The sequence below is a fragment of the Aquila chrysaetos genome, chromosome 6 (assembly GCF_900496995.4).
Source record: "Aquila chrysaetos chrysaetos chromosome 6, bAquChr1.4, whole genome shotgun sequence".
Lineage (NCBI taxonomy): Eukaryota > Metazoa > Chordata > Aves > Accipitriformes > Accipitridae > Aquila > Aquila chrysaetos.
Window position 1 is genome coordinate 28,150,205 of NC_044009.1, and position 13,982 is coordinate 28,164,186.

General features: G+C 49.0%; 1 protein-coding gene across 1 annotated transcript; it reads left to right on the top strand.

Annotated features, from left to right (window-relative positions):
* Positions 1-45: 45 nt before the first annotated feature.
* TTC30B (tetratricopeptide repeat domain 30B) lies at positions 46-2,662 on the top strand. The gene has a single exon (XM_030018154.2). It carries the CDS (start codon positions 122-124, stop codon positions 2,126-2,128), a length of 2,007 nt encoding a protein of 668 aa, XP_029874014.1. The 5' UTR covers positions 46-121; the 3' UTR covers positions 2,129-2,662.
* Positions 2,663-13,982: the final 11,320 nt, after the last annotated feature.

Consider the following 13,982-nt stretch of genomic DNA (forward strand, 5'->3'; position numbering starts at 1 on the left):
CCCGCCGCTTCCGCTTCCGGCGGGGCGGCCGCCCGCACGGGGGAGTACTTCCGCTGCGGCGGCCGCCGTTGCCGTGGCAGCGAAGGGCCCGGCTTCCGCCTCCGCTTCCGGCGCGGCGGCGATGGAGGCCGCGCCGGTGCCCGACGGGCAGTACACGGCCGTGGTCTACGGGCTGATCGGCGGCGGGCGGTGCGGGGAGGCGGTGTCGCTGCTGACCCGCGAGCTGCAGAAGAGCTGCCGCTCCCGGGGCGGCCTCTCCCTGCTGGGCTACTGCCACTACCAGCTGCAGGACTTCGCGGCGGCCGCCGAGTGCTACGAGCAGCTGGCGGCCCTGCACCCCGAGCTGGACGCGTACCGGCTCTACCAGGCGCAGGCCCTCTACAAGGCCGGGCTCTACGCCGAGGCCCTGCGGGCCGCCAGCCCGCTGCTGGACCTCCCCGCCTACCAGGCCCGGGCCCTGCGCCTGCAGGCGGCCGTCCGCTATGCCCAGGGCGACCTCCCGGCGGCCAAGAGCCTGGTGGAGGAGGCCCTCGCCGCCACCGCCGCCGCCGACGGCGGCCCCGTGGCGGCCGAGGACCCCTCAGAGCGGGCCGACGCCGAGATCAACCTGGGCTGCCTGCTGTACCGGCAGGGGCGGCACGAAGAGGCCAGCGGCAAGTTCGCCGGCGCCGTGCAAGTGTTGGGTTACCGCCCTGAGCTGTCCTACAACATGGCGCTGTGCTGCTACGCGGCCAAGCAGTACGCCGCCGCCCTCAAACACATCTCTGATATCATAGAGCGCGGCATCCACCAGCACCCGGAGCTCAGCGTGGGCATGACCACCGAGGGCATCGACGTCCGCAGCGTAGGCAACACTCTGCTCCTGCACCGCACGGCCCTGGTGGAGGCCTTCAACCTCAAGGCGGCCATCGAGTACCAACTGCACAACCTGAAAGCGGCCCAGGAGGCGCTCACGGACATGCCGCCGAGGGCCGAAGAGGAGTTGGATCCAGTCACGCTGCACAACCAAGCACTAATGAACATGGACAGCCAGCCCACTGAAGGGTTTGAGAAGCTGCAGTTCTTGCTCCTGCAGAACCCCTGCCCGCCAGAAACTTTTGGAAACTTGCTGCTTCTCTATTGCAAACATCAGTACTACGACCTGGCGGCTGATGTGCTGGCAGAGAATGCCCATCTGACCTACAAACTGCTCACGCCTTACTTGTACAACTTCTTGGATGCCATTATTACTTGTCAAACTGCCCCTGAGGAGGCCTTCCACAAGCTAGATGATTCGGCCGGGACACTGACTGAGCAGCTGAGAAAACTCACGAAGCAGGTGCAGGAAGCTAGGCAAAATTGGGATGATGAAGCTGTAAAAAAGGCAGTTAATGAGTATGATGAGACTCTGGATAAATATATACCTGTCTTGATGGCCCAGGCAAAGATCTACTGGGACATGAAGAACTACACAATGGTAGAAAAGATCTTCCGCAAATCGGTGGAGTTCTGTAACGAACACGAGGTGTGGAAGCTCAACGTGGCTCACGTGCTCTTCATGCAGGAGAACAAGTATAAAGAGGCTATTAGCTTCTATGAGCCAATCGTTAAAAAGCACTATGACAACATTCTCCATGTTAGTGCCATTGTGTTAGCTAACCTCTGCGTTTCCTACATCCTGACAAGCCAGAACGAAGACGCAGAGGAACTGATGAGGAAGATCGAGAAGGGAGAAGAGCAGCTGTCCTATGATAATCCTGATAAAAATATCTACCATCTTTGCATTGTCAATCTTGTCATTGGTACCCTCTACTGTGTGAAGGGAAACTATGACTTCGGTATTTCGAGGGTCATTAAAAGCCTGGAGCCATATAACAAAAAACTGAGCACGGATACGTGGTATTACGCCAAACGGTGTTTCCTGTCCTTGCTGGAGAACATGTCCAAGCACATGATCATGCTACGTGACAGTGTTATTCAAGAGTGCGTTCAGTTTCTGAAGCAGTGTGAGCTATATGGAAGAAACATCCCAGCTGTCATTGAGCAACCCCTTGAAGAGAAGAGGATGCACAGTGGGAAAAATACAGTTACCTACGAAGCCAGGCTTTTGAGGGCACTGATGTATAAGATTGTTGGGTGGACTGCGTAAATGGTGTTCCCGTACAATAGAAGTGAGAACTTTGTGTCTGTTCTTACGCTCGTGAGCTGATGCTCACCCTGGTAGTCCAAAGCGATATGGGTTTTTCTTGATTGCTTACCTTTAAAGATTTTGTCCTGTATTTTAACAACATTCAGCGGAAAACAGAATATTTGCATGAAATTAATCTGCACCAAATAACTAGGGGCTTTCTCAGTAATCTCTCATGTTAAATACACCTTAAGATGTGTTGACCAAGAACTACATTACAGAAATATTGTAGTGTTTTCACCTATAAAATATTTTATCCTTCTGAAATTTTGACCAAGTTTCTTTTCGTTGGTTGACAGTTGAAAATAATTTGTTATCCATCTCTTCTAGCACAGAAATTGAAGAAACAAGAGTTGTTTAAATTCTCTAATTTGTACCTGTGTGTTAAATGTTTGTTTCTTCTGCTTTTTCCAAGGTATTTTTAATATGTTATAGACCATGTTGGTCATATAGTCAAACACAAAAAATGGCTTTATAATAAAAAAATCAGTCCTACTTTGCCTTTTGCTAACTCAGTAATAATGCACGAGTATTCTGGCAAATCGTATACCTAGTACAGGGACCAGGAATATATTCCAGGAAGGGTATATTAGGATGGCACCTCAGTTTAGGTCTACCCTTGCAGTAAAGTTTGTTATGACTGAACATAACTGGCTCGCAGACACTGCCCAGTGCTGCCCCTTGGCTTCTGCGACCCCCAGAGTCCCCGCGCCTGCACCATCCGAGCTGTTGCCCTGCAGACCTGTTTGGTAGCAAGGGCTTACTTAATAACGCAGTCCTCCTTTTGCAGCCTGGCCTGCCCCTTTAATCCAAATACCATTCTTAGAATATACCAGTCTCTGGTAAGAGATCTTGTGAATGTAAAATTATATTATTTTCCATATTTCTCAAAAAGCATGTAACTTCCATTTCATGTGAGGCTTACAACTTCGACCCTTAGATGGAAGAAATCTGCTTCTCAGTTTCCTCCCTGTGTTACTGTTCCTGCATCTCTTAACAATGCTCTGAAACCCAGTTTATTTGCTTAATTCCTTTACTTGGCATCTCCACTGCACTGGCATCAGACATTGTATTTTCTCCATGGTTTTCCCATACCTTTTCAATCACATTATGTGTTCCACAGTGAGACCAAAACACCTTTCAGTGGTTTTATGCAGTCCAGTTCCATGCCCCATGGCTGCTCTGCTTTTTGTGTATTCTGCCTTCTGAAGCAATGTGTGGCCTGAAGTTTTTTTTAAATAAGGATCAAAGATCTGCAGCTTCAACTCATTTGCTTACCTTTGATGCTGGCTCCCTGAAGAGCTGTCACAGAGGAATTTTGGGATCAGGCTGCACGTCCCTCAAAATCCAGTTTCCGTGCTGTGGTTTACCTGGAAAGAAAGAGGACAGCATTTTCTAAACTTCCTCTATTATAAAGCAATGGGATGCCCAATACTTAATCCTTCCAGAGAGTGAGTATATATAGGGACTGAACAGGCCTGCAACCATTTCAACATACAGAAAGACAACTCTTCTTATCTGCTGGGAGAGAAACCTGTTAGGGCTGAGCATATTGTCTGTAGCTAAAGGAAACAGCTGTGGGTTAGGTAATGTTACAGTTTACCCCAAACTTCCTGTAACAGTAAAGTAAAATCAAATTTAACAGTGTCAAGAATGGGAAAATGTTCTAAAGGGGCTAGAGAGCAGGCAGGAGATGTGGCAAGGTGTCCCAGAGAGGCCTCCGTAGCTCATTACTAGTCCATAAAGCCCCCGAATATGGTGATATTAAGTATTTCCCACAACTGCTTCCCCATGAGAAAGAGACCCGTGATTTCAAATTTTGTTCACCTCCATGAAGCACACCAGCAGGCTGTAAAGTATCTTTCTAATTTACGGTGGAATTGTATTATATATTATGCAGCATAAACAGCATGACCTTTAAAAAAAAAGTTTTTAAAAGTCACGCCACATAATGGCATCTGAAGTGCAGTAATGGGCAATGACTAGAGGAACATCAGCCCTTTACTTAATAGTCATTGTGCGTGTTCTGTAAAAGTCAGCGGACATTTAAAAAAAAAATTTCACTTTGCAGATTGGTGCCTGTGCAAATGTTGAATGCCCTCTAATGGAGAGCAATTTAGAGACTTTTCCATGGCTGACTGTCTGGTGACGTTCACACGCTCTAGCGGTTTCCGTACAACTGGTGCGTGACATTCATCAGGACGCTGCAGCCAGGATTAGCCACACTATGTGCTTCATCCCTTCCTCGCCTACCGTGGCCACACAGGGGCCCACCACGAACAAGCAGAGGTGACAGGGTCGGCCGGCTCCGGCACACACTCCCTGATCCTGCCAGCCTCCAGGGAAGGCGCAGGGTGGGAAGGGAGAACAGCCAGGCTTCCCATAGAAAAAAAGTCCCCATGAAAGGACATGGAGTTGTGCAAGATGTGGCTGTTTTAGAAGATACGGCTAGAGGGCAGTCAGCATGTCTGGAGTTTGCTTCATCCTCTTGCAACAGATCAGATGCACAAAAAACCCCACCGGAAAACCCCAGGGAAAACGTCAGCAGCAGCGTTTTCCCTGTTCTTCCCTTTTCCTTCTGTTTTCACCTGCTTTTCCTCCCAGAGTAGACTGGGCACCCAGACAACCCAAGGTTTCTGAGCAGGGTGGGTGATGCTGAACTCCATCACCCCAATGTGGAGGGGCCTCTGCTGCTAAAGGAGAGGGGAAAGCGGCAGAGCTGAGACACAACAGGAGGAGACCTGGGACAGGCGCTTCCTCCTCTGCTGTGTCAACGGATGCTTCTGCGTGGGGTCTCCTCCCCGTCCCAGCAGTATTTTCCACCCTGTCCACCACAGCCTGTTCCACAGCAACAGCCACCCAACCTTCCCGTGGCCACGGCACGTCAGGGCAGATGACCCGGCCCCTGTTTTGTCCTGGAGAGCTGCCTGCCCCTCCTGTGCCCAGAGGGACCGGGTCCTAGGGTCACGTGGCTGTTGTCTTTTGCAGTGTAAAGTGTGTTGCTTCCTCCAGTGGCAAGCATGCATTTATAGCATCTCCAACTGCAAAGCACTTTGGTCATGAAAAATATATAAACTTTACAACCAGTTTTATTACCATCTTTATACCGCATTTAATGTTATCACTATGTGACTTACACACAAAATACATTTTTAAAGGAAAGCACGTACATTTTTATTTAGAGAAAAGAGAGGACACCAAATAATGGTTTATGCTCCTTAGAAATATAGTAAAATCCACCTAAATTAATGCCCTAAGGCAGCACAGTTCTTCTTTTGTCCACAACCAAAAATCACTGTTTTCATTTAAAAGAATGCAACAGAAAACACTACCCAGAAATGGCTGACCATATTCCCAGGGAGCTGCGGAGGGCAAAACAGCTGCAGATAAGCACAGATTCCTAAGCAAGAGCCTCTGCCTTTTTTTGGCGGGAGCAAGGAGAAAGCCCCCTGTCACGGCATCGGTATCCGAACGATGAGCACCACAAGATGCCTTGCCTCCCACGCGCATCCCCGCCGCACCGAGGCCAATCTCCAGGATTTTATTTGAGCTGATATCCTCTTTTGTACTTTGTCCTTGCAGTGCATCTTGTGACATGTTCTTGTCCTCAAACCTTAAAAGAGCTTGCCACCTGTGTCGCAGGTGACATGCTGTGTTGTACTGCAGTGGGCAGATCTTCTGTTTTTTTCCAATTACCCTTGCAGTAATTACAGCCACACATTGCACGAGCAAAGGCCTTGAACTACCACTCTGCCAGCAGCCTGCCTGTGCTGAAGGGTGGAGCAGGGGAGACATGAAGGGCCTGAGATGTGATTTACTTCATGCCCCACCTTGCATCTCCTTGGTGCTCAAATCTCTGTAGTTAATCAAATGTCTGCTGACACCACCAGCAGAGCAGAAGTAGTGGATACCAGGGACACTTGTGATCAGCTCCGCAGTCAGAGCCGATCAAAAAATTTCAGTAATCAAGCAGTGGCTGACTTTACAGTAAGACAGATATAAAAGATGAGACAGAAGAGTATTCTTGTTGTACAGGTCTGGAAGGAACACGATTAGAGACTTCCTTGGGGAAGTCGGGGGTGTTTCTACTGGGTAAGCAAGCCCCATTAGAGGATGGACAAGGAGAGGAATGTTATTTCTCTAAAAATGATGAAGTTACAAACAAGAATAAAAGCTGATATGGCAGCCCATTCCACAATATCTTACTTACAACAACTTACATTTTAGATGCCCAAGTTCAAAACTTCCACACATCCACATTGGCTTTAGCCTCCAGCAAAGGCAGCAGAGTCTGCTCCTGACTGATGGTTTGCAGATTCAGGGCACCAGTGTGATAACATGGCTGTGTGGGCTGAAAGATAAGCACCGAAAGATCCATCTTCTCCTCTCCCCCAGGCTTCTCATCCTTTATCTCCCTTTGGCCTTTCAGCAAATAAAACCTTTTCTAAATTTTAGGCCTCTGCTAAATCCTGCTGTCTTCTTAAGGAGTGGGTATGCCTGGGGCAATGCACATCTTCTTCACATCATGATGTGTGGTTCACACAGGAAAAAGATAAACACGTGAATACCATCTGGTTTACCAAGAACTATCCCACAAAACAGATTTCCTGCAAAAACACCTTTTAGCGCAAAGAGCTGAGAGGGGATGGCAAAGTACCACCTTCTTTCACAAGCACAGCAAGGGGCATCTCTAGGCTTTCCTTGCACATCCACCACATTTAAATGGCAGCCTCCAGCAGAGGAGGCTACAGCGAGGTGCAGCCCATGCCTGCTGAAGCTCTAGTGCACGGAGCCAGGGCACGCAGCGCTGATGCTCGTGCGGTGCGCACCTTTGTCAGTGCCTGCACGAGGTGCCGTGTCAGCTTTCAGGAACAGCAGGCTGGCCTTTCTGAGAAGGCACGCGTGACTTACTTTGTCACTCTTTGCTGGTGTGGGGACGTGGACAATGGAAGCCAGTAGTGGCAGAAATGAACCTGGCTGGTGTCCTAGGGGATGGCAGGGAGGATTTACAGAAGTGTGGAAATGAAAAGTGAGTTAGTGTTAAAATCCTCCCAGTTTCAATCAATTTGCTGCGAATCAGTAATATGAGGACATCCAAGTGAGCACACAGTCTGGGAGACACGGCAGAGAAATACTGAGATGTGACTGATACAACAAACAGCTGTTTTGCAGTCCTCTGCACCCCATTCGGACAATACAACCAACCCGTGACTCCCAAAGAAACTATTCCTACATACAGTAAAAGAGTCTTTCAGCCCTGACAAACTTTTAGGCTTTACTTGCAACAAAACAACTCTTTTTTTGGCTGATGTTTTTCCATTAAGTAGAAAAATGGAGACATTTGGACTCATTTTCCAAAGAACTTTTTGATTAGCATAATTTTCCTAGACCTTGCCTGAATTTAAAATAATAAAACCCAGTCATACAGCAGACCTTGCCAAATCCAACAGCTTCAGTCCAGAATGTTTCTATTTTGGGGGTTCTTCCCCTAAATTCAGTATAGTTTATAGCCCAAACTGAAGCCCAGGGAAGCCAATAAAAAAGTTCCCATTGACTTCAATGAGCTTTAAATTGGCACCTTAGAAAATATCCATTTTCACAGACTGCTATTTCAAGCCATCCAAGAGCAGCTTCTTGAAAGTACTGAAATGCTACTACCCCAGTCAAATGCAGTGACAAAACCCCTCATTTCCACCCACTTCAAATGCTGCTTAGAAAACAGCTAACCCCATGTTCCCCATGGTGCAACCGCTGCACATTAAGAAAACATCGCTGTTGCACGACGAGAGGTAAAAGTCGGCAGAGGATCCTGATCCTCCGCCTGGACCCAGCCGGGCACATCCTCCACCGGCAGCCCACGCAGCCCGCCATGGCTCTGAGCACAGGGCTGAGGCCTCCCGTCCACATAGTGTAGGATTACCCCTCCAGCGCAGCCCCAGCCCTGGGAGACACCCTCATCCCGACAGCCACCCCACTGGGAACTGCTTGGAGAGGGAAATCGAAAACACAAGCACCTGATTATCTTCTGGAATATGGGAATCATCACTCGGCACTGCAAACTTTTAAACTTCCTGGGGTGAATTTACACACTGACTCTGAGCGGTCTGAGCTTTCTGCAGTGCTTTTCTCCTCTGCTACACACAGTCATCCCCTTCTCTGAATTTCAGCCTTTCTTGCCGCTTACCCTCTCCTTCCCCCTCAACTCTCTAGGACCCTTGCCATCCTGTGTCACAAGCAGGGAACAGGTTGACTAACAGCTTTTTATGAGTCGGTTTTATTTTATAGCCCTCTTTCCCGTGGGAGAGGGCAGAAGGAGCTGGCTAACACTCAGATCCTGTTGGGTTGAACTGTTTTCTACCAGCCGCCTTCCAAATTAAAATTAACACAGCTCGGATTTTTCTTAACTGCATTTCTCTGGTGCCTCACAGAGCTCTTTGTGTCCTCCTCCACTGATTCACAGCCGCTCAAACAGAATCGCAAGAGCTCTGACATGGCGTATCTGATTTTCTCGCTCTGTCAATAGTATTTATCGCTGCAGCTCCCATGCGGAGCGGGAGGGTCTGCTTCTCCATCAGAGCTGAGGGACAGGGGCTTCAGAGCGCACATAAATCCTTGCTTTTCCCCTGCAGAGCAGGTCAACGCACGTCACGTTTTTAAAACAAGAAGAGCCACGTCTCCCGATGGCTGTCATCCGACCGCTACTTCAGCCATCTCCATAGCACAGAGAGAGCCACCGCACTAATATAATCCACGCAGCTGTCCGGCCGTAGGTGCGAGGCAGGTGTGGAGACAGCTCCATTAGGAAATACCGCCTGATTTATCAGAGCGGCATTATTCTTCCCCTGGCAGCACATGCCTTTGTGTAACCTTCAGGGAGAGGGCTGGGCGGCTGCTGCCATGCTCCAGCCGTGCTACAGAGGGTGCTGCTACGCCAGGTTTGGCCCGGCGGGGCTGCCGGCGGGACCCGGCGGCGGCTGCGGGCGGCCCCGGGCGGGGAACGGCCCCGGGCGGGGAACGGCCCCGACCGCATCCCCGGGACCGGCGTCCGCCCTCTCGGGTCCCCGCCACCGGGCTGGGACGGCCGGATTGCTGGCAGCAAGACCCAGCAAGTGCCAGCCGCTAGTGTTCGCTCCAGGCACAGAAGGGTAACGTAATCCCCTTTTTCCCCAGCCCGCGCTAGAGTTCGCTGCTCCTCCTGGCTGGAGAGAAGGAAGGAAAAAAGGGAAGCCAAAAACGAACGGTGAAAGGCAGTGTCTAGGGCGGACTCTGCCCTAAAGAGATCACCGCTCCCTCAGGTCCAGCGTTGGCCTGCCTTTGGCTCTCGAGAAGCTCTCTGCTGCTGCTTTCCCCCTATTTAGGAGGGGCAAGGCCATGCATGGGCAGGCAGCGAGGTTTTTACGCTGCCTCTCAGCATCGCCACCAGCCTTGGGGGAGGGGGGGAGCAGTTTGGGGTACCAGTGCCTTCACCCCAGAGATGCAAGCAATGCCGTGCACTCCCGCAGCCTCTTGCATCCGTTGCACGCCTCTGTAGCACCCTTACACGGTCTGCACCTCGGAGGAGAACCTGCCCTGTGGTAGGTGTGGGTCTGACCTATGTGTATTTGTACGGTCCAGGGCACGACTCCCACTTCACTGGAGTTTCTCTAGACTTGTGCTGGTTTTAGTGTAGGGAGCGCTTGTTTACATGCATGAGAGCACCTCCCCAGCAGTCTCTAACAAACCCTTACAGTCGTGTGCAAGATAGGAATCACCCTTCCTGCGGAGATGGGGAGCAGCCACAGCTTTTCCTGGCATAACAAGTGGCACCTTCTTTTCTGCCACACTTTAATGCCGCTTGGCCTGCTCCTGCCCGAGAATCAAATCAGGGCTTCGGAAGACATGAAATTCTGGTAACAAGAGTTAATAGCAATGAAACAGTCAACAAAATAGAAAGCTGTTAGAGCGGGATGGAGTCTCTGGGAAGGGAGATGCGGGAGCCCTGCCCTCTGCCTTTGTGCTCAGTCCAGGGCAGAAAACGCAGAGACGCCTCCCTGATCTTGTGAAATGCCTGCGAGTGAGTATGTGTAATGTACTGTGAAATTTTTGTGACTTGCTAGGTTATAAAGCTGGTTATAGGAGAATTTAATAAAAAAGGAAACCAGTTTATCTCTTTCTGATAATTTCTCTATGGCTTTAGGGTCTCATTCCGGCTTCCTCTCCATGCCTGGAGAGGTGATCCTAATATTCAGTGTAAAATGTACAGATTCCCTAAAGGGAACTTGAAAGAAATTCTCTGCTTCAAATTCAAACCTGACAGTACATATCACACCAGGGGATCCCTTTTATCAGCAGGATATTCAGAAGGGATGAATGATTTACTTACATAATCTCTTAAACCTTTCACTTGCAGAGTCTAAGATAGAATTTATAGCATTTTTATCATTTGGACCTAAAAAAAAAAGCCAGTAAAATTCCTCTATGAAATCTGAAACCCTACTCATTGATTTTCTAGCTGATGAAATTTCAAAGGAACACGTTCTTCCATGATAGAGTAACAGCAGGCCTCTGCCTTGGCTTTGGTGTTTTCTCATGTTAGAAATCAGATAATTCCTCCCTAGGGTGGTACGTTAAATAGATACCTCCTATCTTTTGCATTTGAAAACACTGAGGATGTGTATTAATCTCCCATAATTTAAGACTGTACCAAGTTTTGTGGGATTTATTTCTCTAATTTCCATTTGCCAAATAGATGTATATTTACACAAGAAACCTAAACAACTAATGCTTTCATTCTGAGTTTTAACCTAAGTAATCAGCTTTGTTTTCAGGATGATGAGGAAGGCAACCTACATGACAACACGTGCTTAATATTTCTGCCATGTAGCTACTGCAGAAAAGTAAACCAAAAGTGAGCTGTGACGTTTTATTTCCCTTCCTAAAATATTTTGGCCTGTCTGATATGTTTGCCCTTTATCTGATGAAAATATAAGCTGGTCTGAGTTCAGTTTTTGCTTAACCTCTGGTACTGATAGAGTGGTATCACTTTTTTTTTTTTATTCTTCTAAAGTTATTCCTGAAATAAACTGGGGGAAATGAGCCCAGAATGAGAATGCAAAACAGATTCTCATTTCCTGGCACTGTCATTTTGTTTGTTGTTTGAACCCAGAACCATCGTGTGTTAATCTGGGGTGAGAACTCGTACAAAGAAATACATAATAATGCTAATAACTGTTTCTTCATTTGAAATTACGGAGGTGTCAGAGGCAGGAGGCAAAGGAGCATGACTAGATTGGTAATCAACACAGAAGCATCCAGAAATACAAACCAGAGCTATGAAAACTGAGATTTCATTTTAGCTGTTGGTGGATGTGTGCTCATCCCTTCAGAAAGGCATCTCTGTCTGTGAATTACTCTCCGGTAGGTTGTCTGCAAACTGACATGACTCCAGTTAGGACTTTGTCGTGCCCATTTGTCATCTCAGACCACGTTTCTACCAAGCCCCATCCAGTGTTCCTGGGGGTGCACAGGCATAACTATGCCTCACCGCTACTTTTCTATTTCACGGTGCTCCTGTGAGAGCTCTACGTGAGCTGGTCATTTGCTCAGTCGGGATACTGCTGACATCCACGAGGCAGTGGTCCTCACCAAGCACTAAATTATGCTCACACTTACTCAGTGCAAGCCCCAGTACTTCCATCCAGTTCAGCAAAACACAGTCCAATTTACACCAGCATAAGCGACAGCAGGACATGGCCTTTTGGAGCAGGCTCTGTAAGGCCAGATCCTCCACGGGTATAAGTTACCATGGCTCAGTTTGCATTTGTAGTGCCACATTTACTTCTTTCCATTTAGTATGTGGCCCAAGGTCAAGTTAAGAAAATATTTCACTGTCATAATTATTCCCATGAAATCCAGACCACTTTGTGTTTGGCAGCCAATGTCATTTCCCATGCCTTAAGAAGCTGGCATTAATTTCCTGACACTGAACAAAGACAGATTCATTTACACATTTTCCTGACTGCCATTTTCTTCACCTCCTGCATTTGAATCCCTGCCATCCGATGCAGTCCTGGAGGAGCCTTCCTGGGTGCTACTGTAGCACTGACAATAACCACATCTCCGTTTAATGAGGATTTGTGCCAGATTTCATTCAGCGGCAGTTTTACCTTCAACCTGGGGAGTAAGCCTGGCAACGCTGCCTCCTGAGAGCATTTTGTTCCTGTATTTTCTCCCCGAGAGCCTGCCCGTCCTCATTAGAGAGCAGAGGTGGGGATCTCACAGATGGGTCATTTCAAGCCTGTCGCCTTGTGTCAGTAACCCTGCAGCTGGATAATGCCATGTGGTTGTGCAGCCTCAGGACCAGCTTAGTGCTTCTGATGCAGACGCCCCAGCACCTTCCCTCTCTAAGCATCCTGCTTATACAGCAGACCCCAGTGCAGAGCTCCCCAGGGAGAAACACCGCGCCATTTCTCCCATCTGAAATGAAACCCCGGCTGGGAGCAGCTGAGCAAGAGTGCTGGTGGCAGCGAGAGAGCTGGCATGGGATGAAGGCCCTTGGTGGGCAGATTGGCACAGGACAGGAAAGCCACGAGAGGCACTGGAGGACGCCTGGGCTCCCCAGGGCAGGTGCCACAGCGGGGTCAGGCTGGGGCTCGGGGAGGGCTGCAGGGGGGCCAGGGCACGCTCCCGTGCCTCCAAGGGACCCGACCTCAGGTCTGCCCGCAAACGCAGTTGCTAACAGCCACCTCCTTTCTTCTTCACACACAAAAAAGTATCTCAGTCCATGACACGTAGCTAATACCCTCAGCTGATGCTAGCTTGCCTGACTCCCTTGAAACAACGAATATTTATACTAGCTAAGAACCAGTGTGCATTTCGTATCCTCCTGATTATTTCTCACAGCTATTTCTGTTTGTTTCCCCATAGCACTCAGTAGGCTGAATGCCTTTTTCATGCAACATAGTCAGTTTTCACTGTAGTTTTTTCTCCTATAGGTTTGTTCATATTTACACATCTTGAGTTCCTGTTGCAACTTCACACAAATTTAAACTGGGCAGTGGCAAAATTACCTAAAGTGCATTTGCCCCACCCTGATATAACAAAAAACCCAACCAAACAAAAAAAGAATATATTTTCAAGTCAGATAATTCCGCACATCCATGGCAACAACACGAGCGTGGAAATGGCAGTGCGGACCCTCCCACACCCTGGCCAGCGCTGCAGGATTTCAGTAAAATTTCCCATTTCTCAGGATATTAAGTTTGACTGCAAGGAAATCCAGACATCATGTAATCTCACTCCAGCATTGGAGCAGAGCTAATAAAGATGCATAAAACATGCCACAGGCTGGAAGCTTGCTCAGAGGCGCGCATTTACGTTTTGAAATGAAGACAAGTACAGCATGGGCGCAATGGGGACAGAAAGAGCAATTGAGGAAGATTAAACTATAGTATAAGGAGGCACACCCTGTTGGAAAAATACAAACTTTCATGAGCAGGGAAGGCCAAATGCGACTCAGGTTTTGATCACACACTTGCTGTACTGATGCTCAGCTGCTGCCGCACGCCATGCACCCCTCCACCCCTTTGGCCCTGAGCAGGGTTCGTCCGTGGCCAGGGACAGCCCCCAGCATGGTGGGAAGCAGCTCTTCTCCCACCCCGGGGGATGGGGAAGTGGGACCTGAACTATGCAGGCGTTAAGGCTGGGTTCTGAGTGCAGAATTGGCTTATAATGGTCTTTATGCCCCCTCTGCCATTTCCCTCTCTGGCCCAAGGACAGGGGTGAAGCAACTGCGGATGAAGCAACAGAGCCCTCAGGCCAAGATCTGCGTGGCATG